This window comes from Varanus komodoensis, unplaced genomic scaffold (genome assembly GCF_004798865.1).
Source record: "Varanus komodoensis strain SLA01 unplaced genomic scaffold, ASM479886v1 scaffold63, whole genome shotgun sequence".
In the NCBI taxonomy this organism is placed as follows: Eukaryota; Metazoa; Chordata; class Lepidosauria; order Squamata; family Varanidae; genus Varanus; species Varanus komodoensis.
Genome location: NW_025336259.1, coordinates 688,986 through 711,274, shown reverse-complemented (window position 1 = coordinate 711,274; position 22,289 = coordinate 688,986). Strand labels below are relative to the sequence as shown.

At 56.5% G+C, this 22,289-nt stretch overlaps 1 protein-coding gene across 1 annotated transcript in view; it reads left to right on the top strand.

Moving 5' to 3' along the window:
- Positions 1-21,308, top strand: part of ARHGEF17 (Rho guanine nucleotide exchange factor 17) — a 156,923-nt gene extending 135,615 nt beyond the window's left edge. The window contains exons 7-21 of the mRNA XM_044450176.1: positions 1,366-1,416; positions 5,166-5,275; positions 6,352-6,437; positions 6,812-6,930; positions 8,334-8,547; positions 9,456-9,529; positions 9,765-9,958; positions 10,935-11,185; positions 13,656-13,905; positions 14,194-14,280; positions 15,026-15,093; positions 15,489-15,637; positions 16,898-17,072; positions 19,394-19,651; positions 20,683-21,308. Coding sequence (XP_044306111.1) covers positions 1,366-1,416; positions 5,166-5,275; positions 6,352-6,437; positions 6,812-6,930; positions 8,334-8,547; positions 9,456-9,529; positions 9,765-9,958; positions 10,935-11,185; positions 13,656-13,905; positions 14,194-14,280; positions 15,026-15,093; positions 15,489-15,637; positions 16,898-17,072; positions 19,394-19,651; positions 20,683-20,858 — 2,262 coding nt within the window. The 3' untranslated portion in view covers positions 20,859-21,308. The remainder of the gene's footprint in view (positions 1-1,365; positions 1,417-5,165; positions 5,276-6,351; positions 6,438-6,811; positions 6,931-8,333; positions 8,548-9,455; positions 9,530-9,764; positions 9,959-10,934; positions 11,186-13,655; positions 13,906-14,193; positions 14,281-15,025; positions 15,094-15,488; positions 15,638-16,897; positions 17,073-19,393; positions 19,652-20,682) is intronic.
- Positions 21,309-22,289: the final 981 nt, after the last annotated feature.

The following is a 22,289-nucleotide window of genomic DNA, read 5'->3' as shown; positions in this document are numbered from 1 at the left end:
ACAGTGGTCAAACCGCTGCGCCCAGGAAATCCACGGCACGGGCCGGGGCGTAGCATTCCCCTCCCACCCGGGTGCTTTACTTCCGACTAGCTCAAGATGTAAGCCTGTGCACGCAGAGAGAGAACTACACTTCCCATCGTGCGCCGTCCCGCAGATCTGGGAGGCGTGGGACATTTCTGTGCCAGACACGCACCCGTTGTGCCTCATCACTGTGGCAAAGGAGAATTCTGAGCGGGACCTGCTGGGAGGAGAATTCTGCATTGTGCCCCCGTGCCCGTCGTTGTGCCAAGGAGCACGTGGACTGTTTTCTGCTGGAGAGGAGAGGATGTGAGGAGGGAGGGAGGACGGTCCTTTGAGGGGGGCGCTGCACACGCCCTGCCCTCTGGGCTCCAGGGCGCCTCGGCCCCGTGGAGGACTCGAGAGTCGCGATACTGGAAAGGCTGCATGACCGGGGAATGGAAGCCCGTTGCTCGTATTAAATTGCTTCCTGCCTTTCTGTGGTGCTTTCTGCCAAAGCACTCAGAGTGATCCACGTTTTTGTAATAGCGGCTGGCAGCCCAAAGCGAAGGGGGCGCCCCCTCTTCCTTTATCTTGATGTGTCTTCTGGTCCTCTCCAGCTTACGGTGACCCTCCAAAATGCCCAGTCCGTGGCTTCCCTGCTTAGCTGTTCTAAATTCAGGGCCGGTCTTCCTTGTCTTCTCCCGCCTTCGGCTTCCCTCGTACCATGCTCTCCTCCAGGGAGTCCTGCCTTCCCGTGGTGCGCACCAGGTGAAACAGCCTCAGCTTGGTCAGCTTTGCTTCCAAGGAGAGCTCTGGCTTGACTTGATCCTAGATCGGCCCGCAGGTTGGCCTTCCTGTCAGTCCAGGGTATGGTCAAAGCTGTCCCCCAGCACTGGGCTTCCAGCCCACCGGCTTGCTCCTGTCGGTTTTCTCAGTGCTGGAACGTTCTTGGAGGCAGGAGAGGAACCCAGTAGCACTGGCAGAGGGGCCCTGCTCGCCTTTCTCTCCCTCGACTGCAGCCGCCCCCCAGCTGGTGGCCCAGACGTGTTGGAGTACAGCCTCGGCACCCCAACACGTCTGGAGAGGAGCAGATGGGGAAGCTGCCTTACTCTAGCCAAGTGTCCCCCTTTCCCAAGCCTACGATGTTGGGTGGGCCGAAGGAAAATGTAATGGAGGTGGGTGAATGTGAAGACTAGCCTTCTTTCGTAAACAGAGTGGACTAGGGAAACCGCCACGGGCAGGTTTGGCTACGTGACTGGCAGGGACCGAATCGTGCAATTAGAATATCTCTAGGGAGCATTTAGTCTCGTTGCAGTGTAGCAATTTGGAAATTAGGGTTATAATCTCAATTTCCTGTCTTTCCAGCTTCAGGCCCCACTGCGGCGGTTCTTACGCCAGGAGATGGTCGTGGAAGTGGTAAGCACTCTTTGTTCTTGGACGGCATAACCCACGGAGCAGTCCGTGTGAGTTGAGGCAGAAGGAAAGGCCTCCGTGGGACTGAATCCCCAGTCATTTTAATTTTCAGACAGCAGGCACCTCTGTATGAATTGGGGTCGGTGCCATCCGCAAAAGCTTTGGTTACAAATCAAACATGACTCCGGATGAATGGGCAAATCTGACGTTCCGTCCAGCGCCTGCAGGAGCGCCAGCCGGCTCTTTCCCAATTAATTGGCAAATCTGGAGTTCTGTCCAACCCCTGCAGAGGAGCCAGCTGCCTTTCCTTGTGCTTGACTGAACGAGACACTTAAAAACTGGGTTTTCCTTCCCATTATCCTTAAAGGGGGAAACCAGCATGGCCGGGAGAAGGCATGACGCTCCTGGTCTCTTAAGCAGGGTGAAGAGACTGGGAGAGAGTCATGCATCTCCAGTGCCTCTCCAGTGCCTCTCCAGTGCATCTTTCCTGTCCTCCACCCATGGTTACCACTTCCAGTTGTGCCAACATTAACCATGGTTACCACTTCCGCTTGTGCCAACATTAACCACGTTTAGACCAAAGCTGGCATTCCCCACTAAACTTTCCTAACCAATTTCAAACTCAGGGTTTTATGTTCTGGTTGAGATGAGAAGCATTAACTGTCGTGAAGGCTGTTGAAGGGAGGATGAAGGGACCACCTGGTGAGGGGGGGGTGCAGGCCTGGAGCTGCCCCCCCCTCCTGACCAGCACCCCTCTTCTAGCACTTTGGTGTTCCTGCTGACCATAAGAACCAGAAGGAAGAGAGGCAGCGGTGTTGGTTTGATAGCAGATTTCTGCGCTCCCCTCCCCTCCCCTCCCCTCCCCTCCCCCCCCACATACATGAACAAGGAGATCCAATGCTTCTCCTCATGGTTTGCAGCAAGGAGCAGTTTCCAGTTTTCTTCAAATTTGGGAAATTGCCCTTTTTGCAAATCAAAGCTTCTTCCGGAAGCATTCTGGGATCTGCAGTTGAAGAAAAGAAGCAAAGAAATTATCTGTTGGTGTGCCTGAGCAAAGCTGAATTCTGTAATCTTTGCCCATTATGCAAATGGAGCGATTGTGCATGATTCCTCTTCCTTAACATAATTTATTCTTCCTTTTAATGAGTGTGCACACTTTTTCCATCCTGGAACACTGAAACCCTGCCTCCCAACCCCTGGAAGTTTCCTTAAGCCCTGTTTGAGATTTCAGCCCCTTGTTGCAGTAAGAAAAGCTAAAAATGAGATTTTTAGCAAAATGATAGCTGAGATTCTCTGCACCCTAAATTCTGCATCCCGTGGTTCCTTGGATTTCCCAGACAATCAGCGTGTTCACACAGCCCTGGGCCTTGCATGGCCGCTTGCGTGTGTTGATTAGACGTCTTGGTCCCTCTCCTGATCATGTTTAGAGGTTCATCACCATCATCATCATCTCTTTGGGCAGTTCCAACGGCATCAGCCAAGCAGTCCCCCCACCCCACCCCGCCCTCAGTGGACGAACGTCTTGTCCACGTGCCCTCAAAGCATCCTAGGGCTCTTAAGAGGAGGCGGCAAATCAAAATCCCTCAGCCGCATCTCGCTGCCAGGCATTTCCATGGCAACCTGGGAGCAGGGGACCACAAAGCGCATGCTGGATTTGGGCTTGGCCGGCGCTCCCTCCCTCCCTCCCTCCTGTCCTGGGTCGCCTTAAGAGCTAAACGCTGGGCAGGCATCCAGCTCTCCAGGTTGTGGAGTTGCGCCAGCACGCGAAATGCCCAGATGCAGAACGTGCAAAATGGAGGACCGCCCGCCGTGTGTTACAAGCCCCTCCGCTCTGTGCTGTGACAGGAAGGAGTAAAGGCCTGCTAATTGGAAGCCACATTTGAAAAGACAGAACAGAAGCACCGTTTTAAAACATGCAATTCCTTAGTAACCCTATTAATTACATGGATTTTAGCAGAATTAAGTGCAATTACGCCATTGTTATACTCTCCATGGTTGTCAGCAAGGTTTATTACCCAAGTCACACAACAAGATGATGATAAACTGTGGTACAGTGCGGGTCTTTATTGCCCTCTGGTGGCCAGGGAAGGCGTTGCAGCCAGTGGCCCTGACCCGCCACACTTGCGGCATCCTGCAGGGGAAAGTAAGCGATAGAATGTCCATCAACAATCCCACCTCTGGGGCGAGTGAAAGGGCAGTTTGGCCAAGTGCAGTCCTTCACTGAGCATGTTGGAAAGGAGAGGGGGTGCACCATTGTCCAAGGAAGGGATCGTGGAGGGGCCAGGCCGCTGGAGGAGGGGCAGGGGGCCCACACGGCGCCTTAAGAGTATGGGACCGAGCGATGGACCCTTGAGGGAAGGGTGAGTGGAGGAGGCGATGAGGGGAAGCAGCCCAGGGGACAGGCAGCGGAGGGGTCGCCTTGCACAAGGCCCAGGCGCAGGTCGGCCCGTGCGCTGGTTGCTTGAGCACACGCGTGGGCGAGAGAGGAGATGGAGCGGGGCGGTGCTGGTCCAGTTCTAAGGGCCAGCCAGATGCTGGCTGCAGGTCCCCAGCCTGCCCCGAGCTGGGCTCCCTGGCCCTCTCCCTCTCCATTATCCTCACCAGAGCCCTGTGGGGCGGGCCCCGCAGAGAGCCGGCCGCACCTCCCTCGTCCCAGCCCCACCTTCCACCCCCACGCCGCGTGGGCTCTCGCCCGCTGCCTTCCCTCGGGTGCTCAGCATCCTTGCTGCTCCTTGCTGAGCAGCGGGCGATGCCGCGGTCTCGTGCGGAGCGGATGCTCCCTCGGAAAGGTGCCACCCCGTTGCTGTGGGCACGGAAAGGCAGGCCCTGCGTGTTGAGTCGCAGAGCCGCCTCATCCTGCTCAGCTGCTTTCGGCCCCTCGAACTGGGTCTGTTTCCATTTTGCCTGCCTCACACGTACCTCCCGTAGCCCAGGGCCACAGGGACAGTCCTGACGGCCCTTGCTCCCTTCGCCAGCTCCAGATCAGAGGGAAGCTGTCAGGGGCCCTCCGGTACGCTTTGCCCAGGTCACTGTCCCCACCTGTGCCTGGTGGGCAGCCGCCGCTGTGGTTTCCTGATGATGTTCTGAAGCAGCCCCCCGTCAGGCACTCCAGGGCATTGTGGGAGAATAAAAATGGCGGGTGGCATCCCCTTCGCTGCTGGGAAGCCCTGAGCCAAACGATAGGGCTGGAAAGCAGCCCTGAGCGGTCCGCTGGGGTTTCTCTCCTCTCCGCTGGGCAAGGCCGTCCCTCTCCCTGCCCCCCCAGAGGGCTTCGCACCGTGCCTGGGGCCCTCGGGGTTCCTACCCCCCCCCCCGAAGGTGACTCAGCCAGTGCCAGGAAGGCGATAACTAGAAGAATTCCCTCCGGGGGGGATCTCTGCAAGGGGCCAGGCTGCATGGACCAGCCCTGTTGGGCGTTCTGCAGAACAGATCGTGGCTGGATTCGGCCCAAGCGCTGGTGCTTCTGCAGCCCTGGCCGAGAAGGACAGCTTTCTTAATGAAGTTGCAGGAAAACCCAGCTCAGGTCCTTGTCCCTTCCCAGGTGCACAGGTTTCCGGCACGGTCACAGAGGAGGGCTCGCGGCATGCTATCCTTAACCCCTGGCCTCTTGCAGCTACGGAGAACCTTATTCTCTCCCCGTAAAAGCGAGGTGCTCCCCATTCTGATGGGGCAGGGGAGCTGCTTGGAAGAAAAGCTCCCCTGCCACCGGATCTGGATCGCTCCCAGCTGACGGTGTCCGTGTCTCGTTGCAGAAGGTTGCCGGGGGCAAGAAGGACCGCTCCCTTTTCCTCTTCACAGACCTGCTGGTTTGCACCACTCTGAAGCGCAAGTCAGGTTCCCTACGGCGCAGCTCCATGAGCCTGTAAGTGAACCACCCCAAAACCAACCTCCTGGGCACGAGCCCACGGGCAGTGGGGTGCGGGACGAGAGCCGGGCGAGGGCGACCTCCTGCTTGGACACCCAGTTGGGGCCGATTTGTATCCCTACGCTTTGACCGCTCAGCCATGTGCATTTCCCCGAGAGCGGAGCCGCAACCTCCCTCCCTGGGAAGGCCCTGGACTTGTGAGCTCAGTGGGTGTGTAGGGTTGTGCGTTGCCCCTGTTGACTCGCTTCCCCAACGGGGATTTGTGCAAGCAGATCCCGCCACAGGGCCGTGATGGCTTGAACCCATGCCTCGGGTGCAGGCTTCGAAGGAATCGGGCGACCACTTATGTCCCAGGCACCTCTGCTTAAAGATGGCCCGGCAAGGGAGTGGTCTTGCAATCCCCTGGCCAGCAATGCCGTGCTCACCCTCCAGGCAGCATTTTTATTTATTTTTTATTTAAAACATTTTTACCCAGTCCTTCCCGGTAAAATGTCTCAGGACAGCTTACAATAATTAAAACAGTAATAATAATAATAAAATTACAATCAGCAGTAATAATCACCATAAATAACAAATGAATAAATAAATAGCATTTGTAATTCAGCAACACAAAAAGAAAACGCAACTAATATCAAAAGCATCTAAAATCCTTAGTCCTTAAAATGATGGCTAAATAAAAACAGAAATGAAAAGGTTTTTACTGGGCGCTGAAAGAGTTTAAAGTCAGCGCCAGGTGAACCTCTCTGGGGAGCGCATTCCAGCTGGCATTCCAGCTGCAGCTGGCAGAAGAGAGGACCCCCGAACCCCAAAATCCAGCCCAACAAAGGGCCAGCCCCAAAAGCAAGCCGAACCTGCAAGAAATGCATGTCTTCCAGAGGGAAGAACGAAAACATGAGACAAGCTTGCTTGCAAGAGAATATGAACCCCAAAAAGCTGAGAAAGCGAGTGACTTTTGGGGGCCAGTTGAAAGCTAGAGGCCCCTTGTAAACTATGCCAACAGGGCCACCTAGTGGCTGTGTTGAGACTTGCCGTGCAAGATGCCTCGGCTCTCAGGCGCCCGATTTGCCTTCCAGCTATACGGCCGCCAGCGTGATCGACACGGCCAGCAAGTACAAGCTGCTCTGGAAATTGCCCCTGGAAGACGTGGACATCGTGAAAGGTTTGTGGTCGTGCCACGTGGCTCACGGTGGCCGGGCGGGAGTGGGGGGCCCTTAGAAGGAAACGAGGAGTTTGCATCCCCCTTCGGAACCCACTCAAACCCAGTTGTCCCGACTCCAGCCTGGCAGCTGGGAGCTCCAGAACCGAGCCTGGGTGGGCGTCATCTGCACTGCGGGTATGATGGACTTTCTGGGGTGGGGACCTGGCCCAGCTGCTCTCTTTGTCTTCTCAACCCCCTAAATTGTAATAAATGTTCAGGCTTCTTAAAGCCAGTCCAAAGGCCATAACCGTTGCAAAATGCTGTCGGCCAGGGTGGCTGCACCCCGGTCTGACAGGCCCCGTATGATGCAGCGTGTGATTTCCGCCTGGCTGCAGGGGCATCGCAGTCCACCAACCGCGAGAGCATCCAGAAGGCCATCTGCCGCTTGGACGAAGACCTCAGCACCCTCGGACAAGTCAGCAAGCTTTCGGAGGCCCTCAGCTTTCCTCATCAGGTGAACGTGGTCCCCTCGGAGGGGCGGGGAGATCCAGGTGCCCAGGAAAAATACAGCCGCTTGAAAACTAGCCAAGGGCCTTTATCTAAGTAACGGTGCAAAAAATCAACCCTAAAACGGCACGTAGGGTGTTTTGGAAACTCAGCAGCTATCTAAATGCACCAAGAGAAGGTTCCTGTTGGTTCCCACGGAGGAGAGAATTCCGCTGCTAGGGAGCCACCGCCTCGGAACCCTGCGATCAGAGAGCTGCTGCAGATCGCTGATACAAAACATCGCCCCATCTGAAAGCGTAATCATGCCAAGTAACTGACAGAAGTCCTGTTATTTTGAGAAGGCAAACCGCTCTCTGAATCTGTGCACGCGTGTGTGGCCGGAGGGAATCTGGGGAAGATTCTGTGCGTTGCAGAGTGTCCTTCTCTGATTCTCACATGCGCTTTGCTGCCTGTGCTTGAGCCACAAGGCAGCATAACTGTGGCGCAGCTCCAGCAGAAGAAGAGTTGGCGTCCGGGGCCAGGAGGCCCGATCGTGTCAAACGGGGCCTCCTCGGTTCCTTTAGGAAGTGGAGGGCCGCTGTATCGGACCTCTGAACATGTGCAAAACCACCAAGGTTTCGCCATGCAAATTACACTGATACAGAGAAGATGAATGATTAATTAACAAGAGTAGGTTTGTCGGAGTCGCAGTTCATGACCAGCCCACTCGTCCTGTCCCATAAACTGACCAATGTGGCGTTTTGGCAACATCCCCATTAAAGGTGGCCCTGACCCCAGAGCCCCAGGCCCAGTCGGGTTCCGATGAGCGATAGGGTCCTTCGAGTAGCAAGGCCTGGACTGTCCCTCCTGGGAAACAAGGACCAGAAATGCCCATCCCAAAAAATGGCTGGCAAACACCATTTCTCCTGCCCTGTTACGCCTTATTCCTTTTATTTATTTTCTTATTTATTTATTCCGTTTGTATACTGCCCTGGACTCTCTGGCTCCCTGGACAGTTTACAATGATTAAAATCACAAATACGACACAGAAAATACCCATAAAGACAGTATGAACAATAGAATCATAGAATGCTATGAAACTTGTAATATGACAACCAGCAGCCATGGCAGCAATTTGAAGCCATGTTTAAAATTGGCTCAGCAGTAAGACACATGGGCTTACTCCTTGGCCGTCATAGTGACTTCAGAGTTGCCGGATCTCAATCCCACCGTGGCAGGAGAAGCAAAATTCCCCTCTTACGCGATCCAGGCAGGATCATGCGAGGCCCTTGCCACGTCCCAGCAGCGTCCCCATCAATCAGCTGGAGAAATGTGGGGAGTCAGGGCCCTGTTTCTCTGATGACGCGCCCATCCTCCCTAAAGCGTGGGGCGCCCCCCCCCCTAACGCCCGTGCCTCTCTGCGTGCCTCAGAACCTGGACGATGTCATCAAGGACCTCATGGCCTCCATCCACCGCGAGCTGGCCGAGAAGCAGTCGCTGTCATTCTCCATGTCCTTTCCGCCCAACAAGATGGAGCTGACCGCCACCAAGGCCGACGGCACCGAGTCGTACATCTTTGAGTTCCCCAATCCGGATGCGCGCCATAGCTTTGAGCAAGCCTTTGAGGACACAAAGAAGAAATTAGGTAACACCCCTTGTTCTTCTTCGTGGTCTCCGAGCGATCACACACATGGGCTTTGCCACGCGGCGCAAGGCCCAGATCGGATAAAACTTCCAAAGCTCAGCGTCACAGGGTGAGTGGTCCCCACCCTGTCCTTTCAGGAGGTCCAGATGGCGTGGGGGGGGGGGGGCTCCAGTTGACAAGTGCTTCCCAGACCAAGGAGTGAGGACAGGGTTGGATGTACCTGCCACTCCCCCTAAAATCCCTGCACATGGAAACATAGCAGGCCGAGGCCTAAAATCCTTGCACATGGAAACATAGCAGGCCGAGGCCTAAAATCCCTGCATATAGAAACATAGCATGTCAAGGCATAGGCCTGCCTACATTCCTCAACCCTGACATGCCAGTTATTTATCATCGTTATTATTCTTTATTTCATTTCTGCGCCTCCCCACAACCAGCGCTCATTTTCCATGTGCAGGAACCATGGGTGTTTTTGAAATGGAGCAGCATCTCCCCTTCTGAGCCGTATGAGAATTGGGCTTTAGGGATGGCTCCCAACAGAGAGGTTTAATTTGCAGTCCTCTTCCTGGTCTTATTCCTGCCCAACTAAAACACCCCCAGGCACGGGCTGGTCTGATTCTGCTCCCTCGTGGCTGGACACACTGGGGTGCCGGCACAGCTAGTGCTTCTTTTCCAGCGAGGTGCATTCTCAACGGGTGGAGATTCAAAGTAGGTGAACAAGAGGCAAGGCTTAAGTCCCCCTCAGATGGCTCTTTTGCTGTCATTATGCACCCTGTGTGGGCAGTTAAATTTTTGCAAACATCCCGTGATACCAAAGCAACTCATCCGATGGTCACAGAGAACCAAATTGCAATCCAGTGGCAAAGAGCCACCATTACGTCCATTCGTTTTCTTGCTTCCATCTCCAGCTTCCAACAAAAATTGCCTGGATCCGGAGTTTCTGAAGGCGATCCCCATCATGAAGACCAGGAGCGGCATGCAGGTAGGTGCAAGATGAGGAAATCCAGTTCCGATGGTCAGCCTTCGCTCCCTGGCCACTGTTTCCGCAGGAGGCTGTGCAGCGTGAGGATTGCAGACGGTTTGGGGGGCAGGCGCCAAGCTGGGGAAGGTGGCGCCGTGCCGTGCGCGGGGCCTCCCAGCTGGGAAGTCGCGCGGGGTGGGCACGGCCCCTGTGCGTGGCATTCAAGCGCGAGGCCGTCTGCCTTGCTCCCCGCCAGTTCTCCTGCGCCTCTCCCAGCCACAGCAACCCCGAGAACGCCCACGAGGTCTGGGTGTGCAACAGCGACGGGTACGTGGGGCAGGTCTGCCTGCTGAGCATCCAGAAGGAGCCGATCGTGGAGGCCTGCATCGCCGTGTGCTCGGCCCGGATCCTCTGCATCGCCTCGGTGCCGGGCCTGAAGAGGGCATTCCGGTAAGGTGGGCCAGCGCACAGGCAGGAGGGCCGCGCCACAGCCCCCACGCCCTCCCACCCGCGTCCCCGCAGAACGGGTGCCCGTGGGCATGCAGCCTCTGATCCCGGAGGTGGCGCGTGGCCCTCAGGATCAGCTGAACCCCCTTTCACACCATCCGGATTGGGGACCATCGCGGCATCTTGTGGGAATGAGCCCCATAGCTTGGCTGTGCGGGAAGCCTCAGCTCTCCAGGAGGACCCCTTTGGGGCCACGTGTTATGGGAGGGGGAGAGAGATGCCTGCCTCTCACTTGCCCCATGGGGCGCTGAATGCCACCCGTGCCCGGCCCTGCCTTCCCAGCTGTCATGGCCTGTCCTCACAGTGCAACTGCCGAGCCTGCGAGCCTTTTGGGGGGCACTTTTTCTGACTCTGCGGTGTCCCTTTTTAGTCTGACCCTGGCTCCAGCTGGCTCCGCTCACGACATGCCCACCATGTGCATGTCCAGCCTGTCCTTGAACACCCGCACCGATGGGGCCTCAACCACCTCCCGTGGAAGCCCATTGCACACCCTCGGGGTCCTCACTGTCAGGAAGTGCTTCCTGGCATCCAAATTGAACCTGGGTTCCCTGAGCTTTGCTCCATTGGAGCGCATCCTGCCTTCCTCTGCAGATCTGATTCAGCGTCAGGCAGAGCTTCGTGCCTCCGTCAGGGCCCTTTGTGAGTCCCCCATCCCACTTCAGCAAGTTGGCATCCTTCGCTCCGCTGTGGTTAGAAGCCGAGCGACACGATCAGCCAATTCACGGGGCCTTCCAATCCCAGAAGGCTCGGACGCCAGGAAGGAGGCATCCTTCCTCAGTCCCCCCGCGATCCTGCCGATGGGGACGCTGCTCTGCAGCCTTCGCAGCACCTGCCGCCCCGGTGTGTGCTTTGGCGCAGGATGAGACCCCGTAACCATGCTTCTCTCTCTCCCCCGCATCCCGCACATCGCCCTGCCCAGGGAGCGCCCCGTGTCCCTGGCCAGCCCGGCCTCGGAGCCTGCACACGCAGCCCTGGAAGAACCGGTGCCGCAGCAGTGCCTGCACATCTCCATTTCTGGGTCCTCTCTGGAGCTCTCGGAGCCGGTCGACAGCGCCCACCGGGAACTTGTTCCCTTTGACAGCGACGACACCGATGAGGAGTCCTCACCCAGTCCGTCCGGCACCCTTCAGAGCCAGGCCAGCCACTCCACCATCTCCTCCAGCTTTGGAAGTGAGTTGTCTGGGCAACGCCTGGCCCATCCCTTGGGGAGTCTTTGCGTGCGCACAATGAGGACTAGGAGCTTGCCCAAAGCCAGGGTCATCCCATCTCCCCCATGACCCATGCCCTTTGTTGCTGAATTTTCTTTGACCCAACCATCTTCCAAACCCAACTCTCTGTCTTTTAGGAGCAAATTGGATTAACAGATTAATTTCACCGCATCTTGAGCACGTTGTTAAGAAATGCTTAAACACAGAAATAGGCTTCTATTACCCTTCCCTTCCTAAGAAACACATTTTTATAAGCTGCAAATGACCAGAGATAGTTAACTCAATAGCAGCTTTTGCTTACTTGGCTCACAGTAATAAAAAAAAAAATATTTTTTACATGGAATATTAGGGCTCTGTTCTTAGAGACAATACATATATTCTGAGAGAAAATTGGCATTTAGATATGTATTGAAATATTCATATTGAGAAGTAAAGAATTAATGGATTAATGTGAGCTGAGATTATGGATAAAACATGAGAAAGTTGCACCAGTCAGAAATAGAGAGGTTTTGCATCGGGTCACAGGAATTCCCAGATGGACTCCATCCGTTTTTCTCTGGTCACCCATCTTTTGATGAAGTCCTGGGTTTTGTGCAGTATTTTTTCCATTCTATTATTTTTTTATAATAAGTTTTATTCAAAATAACCCTAAAACAAAAGAAAACTAAAAACAACACCCATCATCAGAAACATCAGACCTGCTGGGTCAGCCCCCACATTTTTTTCTATTTATGATAACTTAAAAACATATTTACATCTATACGAAGTCCTGTTTCTCTAGCCAATTATCTGTATTTTTCCCATTCTAAAAGTCCAAAATGCCTCTCCAAAGACAGTTTCTAGTAGGAAAACCTGTAAGCTAAAATATGCAGGAATTCTTTGCTTCTTTTGCCCCTCTTTTTTGGGGGGGGGGGGGCAGTCCCTTTTGTCTTCCTCTTTTCCCCATTGTCTCCCTACAATATTTCTCCCAAATGTTGGCCCTCGGGATGAAAGAAGCTCAGAACCTCCTGGTTTAGTCCCATTTTTATGAGCGTTCTTTAAAATGATGCCACAATGACATGTAACAGCAAATAATTTACAAATTTAGTTCACCATATCGTATTGGCAGCATATACTGTTTTTGCCTGGTGCAAGAAAGAGAGTGATGTTTGCAAATCTTTCCAGGGAACGTATTCCATAAATGGGGGCAGCCACCGAAAAGACCCTTCTTCCGTTTGCAATCCCTCGCACCTCCTTGAGGGATGGCTCAATTAGAAGGACCTCTTGTCCAAATCTTATTAATTTTATTATTTATTTATTTGGAGAACTTCTATGCCACCCCATTCCTATAAGCCTCGGGGCGGCTTCCAATCATAAATAAATAGAATCCATACAAATGCATAAAATACTGGAGACACCCTGGCTAAATTTTAAAATCAATAAATAACATCAACAATTAAAATAACATTTAAATAAAAAGGTCTTGGCCTGGCACTGAAAAGCAAATAACGACGGCACCAGGCGGACCTCTCTGGGGAGCGCATTCCATAGATGGGGCGCCACCGCAGAGAAGGCCCTCCTCCGGGTACTCGCCCTCCTAATACCTTTCACGGAGGGTTCCTGGAGAAGGGCCTCTGCCCCCGATCTCAAGGGGCAGGAGGGGCAGATATGGACACAGGCACTCCTTAATGGGTGGGTAGGTAGAAGTGGGAACCGTCAGTCCTGAAATTGTCCCATTTTCACTTTCACTGTGGTGAAGAAAGCTTACGTCCAAGTAGAAGGCATGGCATTTTAACCCAGTAATTTCATGATTAATGGGGTGAATTTTCCAGTTGCCCCATGCCATCAAGTCGCCTCTGACTTAGGGTGACCCTATGGATTTAAGCTCTCCAAAATGTCCTGCCCATGAAGGCCTCCTCAGCAGTTGTAAATTCAAGGATGTGGCTTCTTTTTATGGGACTGACCATATTTGGTTGTCTTCTTTCAAGTTCGACTTTCCTGAGCTGGGTTTCCATCAGGGAGTCTGGGCTTCCCATGATTGTCCAAAATGTGACCGCTTCAGTTTTGCCATTTTTGCTTCCAGGGGAAGTTCTGTCTCGATCCAATTTAGGACCCGCTGGTTCTTCTTTCTGATGAACTGCAATAGTTTTGAAAAACAAGTTACGATAAGCTTCCAGGCAGAGGCCATCTCTTTAATTTTAATTTCTGAGTTCAGAAGTAACATAGAAACAGAGAGAGTTAGAAGGGGTCTCCCAGGCCATCTAGTCTGACCCCAGGCTCCAGCTGGCTCCACTCACGACATGCCCACCATGTGCATGTCACATAGATCCATCGTGAGCTGGAAAAATGCTTGTGAACCTCAGTCCATATTTTATGCATATTTGCTGTGCTAATAAATGCAGTTCCTAGAAGATCTCTGCCTGGAAGTCACGTGTTTCTGTCTCATCCGGCAGATGAGGAGATGCCGAGCTGTAAAGATGCGACAGCTGAGACCACCAGCTCCGAGGAAGAGCAGGACCCTTCGGGCTTCCTTCCCGTCGCCCCCACCTTTGCCCAGAATAGAAACAGCGAGAGCCCCATGGACGGGCGGGCGATGCGGCGGTCGAGCCGAGGGTCGTTCACCAGGGGCAGCCTGGAAGACCTGCTGAGCATCGACCCCGAGGCCTATCAGAGCTCCATGTGGCTGGGGACCGAGGACGGCTGGTAGGTGACCAGGCCCTGGCACTGGTTCGGAGAATGGCCTCCTTTCCCCTCCCCAGCTGATAGGTCAGAAGCACGAAGCAGGCTCTCAAGCTGGGCTGCTGCGTGGTCACGGAATGTTCCAAGACATTCTCCCACGCAGAGGGAAGGAGCAGCCGCTGAACCCCGAAAACCAAAACGGCCTCGCTCCAAAGAAGCTGCATTTCACTAGTAGTGCATGCCAGGTCGGCCCCTCTGGTGGCCGCTGAACCAGGCGGCGCCTCACGCCTCTCCATTCTTTCTGCGTTGCAGCATCCACGTCTACCAGTCCTCAGACAATATCCGCAACCGGAAGAATAGCATGAAGATGCAACACGCAGCCTCCGTGACTTGCGTTTTGTAAGTGTCATGCTACTGTACTTGGGGTGCACTCAAACACAGACTGTAGCAGTAGGCCAAGACGCCAGCTTCCTGAAAGCTGCCTGGGTTTCAGTTGTGTTTTAAATCAAGTTTCTAGTCCATATGGTTGAAGATGCATGCAAAGTTCAAAGGTGGCCCAATGAGATTTGCAAGTGATGGTGACTGTAGGTGCTCTGCCCCTTGTATGACTAGCCAAACCAGAATATATTTTAAGAAATAAATGAAATTATGCACTTGGATTTTTGTATCAAGGAGCATTCAGTCCTGTGAAGCCTAGCCTTCTGTTAAAAGGTTGCAGCCTGAATACAGGTAAACTACCTCTGTGCCTGTAGGTGACTTTGCTCCTTGGTTAGTAGTAGAAAGAGGCACTTGCTGCATTTACTTCAGGGCAGGTGCGGATCCGCCCCTCTGCAGCAGCTGCAGGTAAATCGATGGAGGCAAAGACACGTGTACTCCAAATTACTCCATCTCCGGCATCCAGGTGGAGGTAGCCCTTGCTTCCGGGGTTCTTGCTGCTCTGGATGGGTCCGTTTCCATTGCTCAGGTCAAAGGGAGTGCCTCTTTTAGCCTGCCTCTCCCCAGCTACATATTAAGATTTTTAGAAAAATGAGGTGTCATCGTAACAGTATGAACAAAGGTGGCCCGGTTTCGCTTTAGTCCTTTGCAGTTCCTCTCATCTCACTGTGCTTCCGGCTGATGCTCTGGAGCCGTTGCTTTCCCACAGGTACCTTGACAACCAGGTGTTCGTATCGCTGGCCAATGGAGAGCTCGTTGCCTACCAGAGAGAAGCAGGTAAATTGTTTGGACGTAACGGAGGTTTTACTTGCGGGGGGGGGAGGGGGGACTGCTTCCCTCACCTGGCTGGAAAGGAAAACCATTCAAAATCCAAGGTAGCCCCTCAGAGCTGAGCTGAATCTGGTGCAAGCGCTTTCCCCAGGAACTTGTGTTGTGAGAACCTAATCTGGATTGTGTCTGCAGCAGGGGGCGCATCCCTGGTCTCCAGCCCTCAAGAGGAAGGGCTGTGTTGATCCAGCGTGAATCTGGAGCAAAATCGAAGCCTGCTGCACGCTCCCATCCGTCCTCACCGGGGTCTCAGCACTGCAACTGAGGGTGGGCGCACTCCATGTCTGATGGGAGAAGCGAAAGGCTGACTCCGTGTTTCCCCCTCCCCGTTTCCCTCCACACAGGACGCTTCTGGGACTCCCAGAACTCCAAATCCCTCTCCTTGGGCTCTCCGGGCAGCCCCATCACCAAGATGGCCGCTGTGGGGGGGCGCTTGTGGTGCGGATGCCAGAATCGGATCCTCGTCCTCAACCCGTCCACACTGCAGCAGGAGGTACGAATGGAGCCCCTCGCCCTCCGGACTCGGCCCCCTTCCTGGGCCCAGCCTGAGGCGTTAGCCCTCTCCAGAGCTCCAGAAGATCCCAGTCCGCAGTTCCATGTTGATGGCAGCCGACACGGGGGACAAAAACTCATGAAGCAGCCCTGCTCTGGTGCATCTACTGGGCTGGGCCAGTTCCCCTAGCACTCCCTCCCGGGGCCGGCCGGCTGGCCACGCTGGAGCAGTGCCAGCGCCCCACTCCCAGCTCAGACAGCTGCCCCGGAAGGACTCCACGGTTGGTGGTTTTGAGACCTCTGAGAGATCCGGGGCAAGAGCCAGGCCATGCTCCCTGTCTCGCTCCCGGCAGGGGTCTCCGTGCAAGGTGGCCAAAGCCACTCCTGTGCCCAAACCAGGCCCGAACCCCGGTTGAAACGGACCCGGGTTATCTGCTCCATCCAAGCATGGCCAGAGTGGTTGGCCACCCCCTGCTCATCGAGCTTGCCCAGGCGGGGGGAATTTGGCATTGGCCTGAAATGATGTGGCTCTTCCAGGCCCAGGGAGGGCTTCCTCAGGAGGAGCCTCACCTCTTTAGGGGCCCGCTCCCCCTCGCAAGGGGTACCAATTACCTCCCTGGCCAGCTGGCTGTTCTCTCCCTGCTAGCTGCTCGGGGGCAAGGATCCCGTTTGGCTGCGGCTGCACGAACCGATCCACGCTCCGTGTCCGCATCCTCCAACAGAAACATCTGGGGCTTTTCCAGAAAGCTGGACCAGGTTCCACTTAGCAGCCGCTTTCTGAGAGCTTCAGCTATTGAGTGCTATGAAAACATAATTAACGAACAGATCGATGCTTTTAGGAAGGATTCTGGCAAAACCCAAGTCTCTTCGGTGCCCTCGGGCCCCTGGCCCCTGCTTCAATTCCATTTTGGGGCAGCTGCGGTTCCGTTTTCCCATCATGCCCCGTCATCACAATGCCCCAGGGCATCCTGAGAAATGTAAATGGTGGTCGCTGCCGCTGATTCGACAAGGGTGAGGGCACCTTCAGGTGTGGAGGCTGTGCATCCCCCGCCGTGCCCGCTCGGGAACTATCTTGGGCGAGAGGGGAAGGGAAGTCTGAGGAGCTGACCCGGCCAGACGGTTCTCGCCGCGGCACCTCGTCTCCGAGCCCGCTCTGGGTCCCTGACGCCCGGTACCGCCGGACGAGGGGGCCCCCCGCTTCCCAGGGCCGGCCTCCGTCGGCCCCTCCCAGCCCGACCGGCCCCTTCCCTCGCCTTTGCAGCACTCCTTCCACATCGGGCAGGACGGCACCCGCAGCGTGACCTGCATGGCGAGCTCCGTCGTGGGCGTCTGGATCACCCTGCAAGGCAGCGCCCAGGTGCGGCTCTACCACCCGGCCAGCCACGACCAGCTGGCGGAAGTGGACGTCACCCCGCCCGTGCACAAGATGTTGGCAGGTACGGCGGGGCGCTCGGCGGCGACCGTCCGGAGGACTCCTGGCTGCGTCGTGGCCTGGCTCCCAGAGCCCCGCTTGCCGCCGGGGCGGGGGGGCGGCTGGGGATTCTGCTTCCCCCCGGCCTGGTCCGTCCCCCTCGCTCCTCCGCGAGTCCTCCCTCCCGCGCGCATCACAGGGGATTCGAAACCTGCCTTCGCCCTGCTCAGACCTTCTGTCTAGCTAGCCCGGCGTGTTTAGTGTCCACCGGCAGTGTTTCTCCAGGGTCTCCCAAGAGGAGCCAGCAGTGGAACCGGGATGTTCAACCTGCAAAACGGGGGCTCGTTCCCGGACTTTAAGCTTTTTAAGAGGGGCAGTAGACATCCAGAATAAATGCAGGGGGACATTTCTGGCAGCAGGTTGAAACTGCACGAGACACGTGCGTGGAAAGTGCCCTTGGGTTTGCCTTCGGGGGCTTTCGCTAGGAGCCCTCGCCACGCAGGAGCCCTGAGCTGCGGGCCGGTGCGTGCCGTGGGAGCCGGCAGCCACAGGAGGTCCGGGGCCATCCTTGCACCCCGGACTCCCCCACCGGGACCCACGTGGGGAGAGAGAAAACACAAGCCCCGGGCACTCGGAAGTGCGGAAGCTGACCGATTTGGCCTGTTGGCAAGCTCTCTGTCTCCGCTACAGCGTGCCATTTTGGTTTTGAGGGGGGAGCCGCTTTGTGGGGTGGCGTGAGCCGCACGCAGGCCATAAATCGCCCACCCCTGGCATATTGGGCAGAGCATCGGGCTTAGGCTGGGGAAGTCGGGATTTGAGCCTTCACTCTGCCGCGAAGCCCAGCGGGACTCTGCCTGCACGCCTGCCGGGCCTCGCCGGGCCATCGTGGGGGGGAAGGCCCCTTTCGCTGTCCCCTGGGGCCCCCCCTCCTTGAGGAAGGGAGGCATGCAGAAGCGACAGCCGCTGGTTCAAGTGCCGGCTCACGGGACAGACATCTGGGGTGGCCCCAGCAGGTACAAAGAAGAAAAGGGGGAGGCCTCCACATGCTGCCAGGAATAAGAAATACCCACGGACGCACGTCCATCAGGGGCTTTCAGAGGGATGGCAGCAAAGACTATAGGAAGAGCACTGAAGCACAAACTTTACATCCCCAGGTCTCCTAGTACAGGGTCCGTTGTCGTCTTGCCTGCAGGAGGTGAATTGTTGAAATCCCAGGGCTCCTAAAAGGACCCCTTTTTGCTCCCACCCTGATGGTGGGGCTTCCGTCATCCCACTGCACCCCCTTTTGGAGGAGGGGGATCAACCCTTTGGCCATGAGATCTCCAGGTGGGCCTCTCAGCCTGAACTCTCTGCCCCCACCCGGACAGTATTCCTCATCTGCGTGGCTTTCTCGCCCACGGGCAAGGACCACACGCCACCCACCACGGCTAGAGGGAGGCTGGGAACGGCGCGGTCTCCCTGCCGCTTCTCCTGCCGAATGGGCCCATTCCAATCAAGGCCCGGCTGGCCAGAGAGATCCCTGCAGCCCGTCCCAGCGATGGCTGCCAGCGCTCCTTGCGTGGAGCTGGTCTGTGGGGGAAGTTGGCTCCTAAAGTGGAGCAGCCCCCCTGCCGTGGGCCGGACGGCAACGCCGTGGGCACACAGGAACGCGTGAGAAGCCCGTGCAGGATCAGGACAGCGCTCCATGTGCATGGTGGCAGACCAGCTGCCCAGGTCCCCTCTAGCAGAGGGGTGCAAGACCCCCCCCCACCCAGCTCCTTAGCAATGGGGGCCTGCAGGCGGGTGAAGGAGGGAGCATGTGGCCAGCAGGGCTAGTGGCCACAGATGGCCGCCTCCTCCATGAACATGCCCAGCCCCCTTTGAAAGCCTCCAAATTGGGGGCCATCACCGCGTCCCGTGGCAGCAGATTCCGTAGTTTACCTGTACTCTCTGTGAAGATGGACTTCCTGAATCCCCCCTCCCCCCCCCCGATCAGCTTCATGTGATGCCCCCTTTGGGTCTGAGTGTTACAAGAGAGAAGGAAAAAGGTCTCCGCTCCGCTTTCTCCACGCCGGGCATCATTTTAGCAAACTCCATCGTGTCTCCCCTTCCTCCGAGCTGAACAGTCCCTGTTGTTCCGGCCGCTCCTCACAGGGGAGCTGCTGAGCCCCCGGATCATTTTGCCCGCCTTCTCCAACACGACGGTGCGCCTGCTCCAGGGGGCAGGAGAATATCGTGGCGGAGTGTCCCCCAGACGGGGCCCCACGGCGCCACCGCCCCACCTGGCTGGCGCTTGAGGCCACCCCGGGCCTCTGGACCCACGCGTGGCTGCCTCCGGCCACTGAGCTCTCCTGCCGCCCTCCACAGGGTCCGACGCCATCATTCGGCAACACAAGTCCGCCTGCCTGCGCATCACCGCCCTCCTGGCCTGCAAGGACCTGCTCTGGATCGGCACCAGCGCCGGCGTGGTGCTGACGCTCTCCATCGCGGCCAGCCCCGGCGCCCTGAAGGCCCTGCCCCTGCCGGTGGGCCTTTCCCAGGGACACACGGGCCACGTCCGGTTCCTCACGACCATCGAGCTGCCGGACGGCTTCGACATCCTCTTTCCCTTGCCCAAGGACCCAGGTGGGTTGGTGGGGCCTCGGCGGAGGTGAGGCAGGGACGGGGGGCCGCGAGAGAGGGCGTCTTCGGCTTTTGAAGTGAGCTGGGAAAGAGCTGCCTCTTGTGTAACGCCAGCTTTGGGAAGCTGGTACAGGCCAGCTGACGTTTCCGACACGAGCTGTGCAGGACTGCAGATGTATAGATGATGATGATGATGATGATGATGATGATGATGATGATGATGATGATTAGAACATTTCTATGCCGCCCCTTGCCGAAGCCTCAGGGCGGCTTACAAACACAATAAAATACAATAAAATACAAAAATAACAACATAAAATTAAAATTAACAATATAAAATAAATATATAAAATATAATTTGTGAGGCCCATGTGAGGCCCACGTGTGAAATTCATGGGAAAAGAGGAGGGGACCCACTAAAGACACTTTGCTTTGAAGCGATCCCGTTTCCATGGACACCAAGAACGGGGTGCAAAGGTTTGCTGGTGCCCATGGGCACCAGGTTGCTCACCCATGATGAAATTCCTCCAGGATCCCGGCTTTTCTATTCCAGTGAGTGTTTGGAAGCCCACCTGGAAGCGTGAGATGGGTCATTACAGCACTTTTCCCAGCCTGGTGCCCTGCAGATGTTTTGAGCATTAACTCGAAACAGCCTGAGCCATGAGGACCGGTGGGCTGTGTTGCAGTTTGAAACCTCTGGAGGGCACCAGTTTGAGGAAGCCCGGTTTCTAGTGAAAATGGGGTGATGCTGTAGGCACGCTGCTTGCCCTTTTAAAAGGGCTCCCACCCTGAAGGTTTTTATTCTGTCATAAATAATAAGATTTTCATCTCAACTGCACTTTTGATACGGCAGCTTAGACCGCATGGGCACTTGGGTTCCAGCCGTGGCATTTGGGTTACCTCGGCAAAGAAGATTGCAAAAGCTACTGGAAACATAGAAACAGAGCGAGTCAGAAGGGGTGTCCTGGGTCATCTAGTCTGACCCCCGGCTCTAGCCGGCTCCGCTCGTGACATGTCCCTTCCTGCCCTCCCAGGTGTGGAAAAATCCAGCGACCTGGAGAAGCGGGACTCGGTGCGGCACCGGCCAGCCAAGTCCAAGATGCTTGTGATCAGCGGCGGAGATGGCTACGAAGACTTCCGGCTCACCAACAGCAGTGAGACGGTGGGACGGGACGACAGCACGAACCACCTGCTTCTCTGGAGGGTCTGATGCGCCACAGAGCCGGGCCCCCTCTTGGGGAGGGGGGCGAGAGGGGGGGCACACGCCCCACTTCCGTCCTCGCTGTTTACACCGAATGCTGCTGCTCGTCGCCGTGTTTCATCTCCCATCGTGAATGTCCCGTGCGCCGCACGGTCGCCTGGCGGGTCCGCCGCGCCGAGGGGGCGACACCCTGGGATGGATTGTGCACAGACCTTCTCCCCCCGCCTCCAGGACACAAGCCCCTCCGGCTGCGTGTGAGTGTACAGGTGCACACGCCTGCGTGCGTGAGGCTGCCGTGGGAGTCGCGGCCGTCCTGGCACGCCAGGCCCGCCGGAAGGCTCCCGGGGGGACCAGAGCAGCCGCGCGGAATTCAGCTCTGCTCCGGAAAGGGAGGCCGCTCTGTGCGTGCGTGTCACCCGGTGAGGACCCCCAGCCCCAGCATCCTGGGCCGTCTCTCCATCTTGCTCTCGCCAGGCCTCCGAGTCCAAAGGCAGGCCTCCACAAACAATACAGGCCCACCCTCCCGTGTAATCTCCCCCGCACAGGTAGGACAGCACCATGTCTCCCGCCCTGTGCGCCCCCCACAGCCCTCCGTGTAATTTGTCCGTGGAGGGGCGCCCCGTGGCATCACTGCGTTCTTCTGTCCCCGGGGGGCACCTGGGGCGGCCCCGACACGCCTCGCGAGAGCCGGCCGCTCCGCACCCGTCTCACCAACATCAGCTGAGTCGCTTCCTCATCGCCAGCACACTGACAACGGGGGGGGGGGCGTGTGTGTGTGCGTGTCTTTTTTAAACGCCTGTATAAATAACCTTATTTATTGTTGCCTGGGGCAGCGTGTTTGGCAAGAGGGGAAGGGGGTGCGAACTCCGCTGATTCTGAGCAAGTGGCAGAGGGCTGGTGGGGGAGAAGCGGTGGGCCCCGGCCACGGCGAGGCGGCCCATGCGGGGGCCGGGGCCACGCGGGAAGAGGCGCCGCGGGCCGCCCGCCTCGTGTCGCGGTGCCGACGCGGCGTGGCGGGAAGGGCCGAGGGGACGTGACGGGCGGAGGCGCAGGGTCCGTCTTGGATTCTGGGAGGGGGGCAGATGAGCACAAGCACCTGGACGGGGACACGGTGCCCCCGAGCCGGCCCGTGGGCGGAGGTCTCGCCGCGGCGCTTTGGCTGAGCATCGCTTGGCACCCCGGGGCAGCCGTGTTCCCGGTCGTCCAGGGATGGAGGGAACAGGGTGGCTGGCGGTTTTATGACGTTCATGTACAGTATTTATGTTGTTGTTTTTTTTACTTGTTAGCAGTCATCGGGGGGGGGCGGAGGGCAGGGAGTAGCCGAATGGACTGTTAGCGGCACTTAATTTATACATTCATTGATACAGTTCCAGGGGGCGGGGGCTGCCGGAAGATAGACAAACGTAAGAGCTGATTTAGTCGGTCATCTTTGGGTCTGAG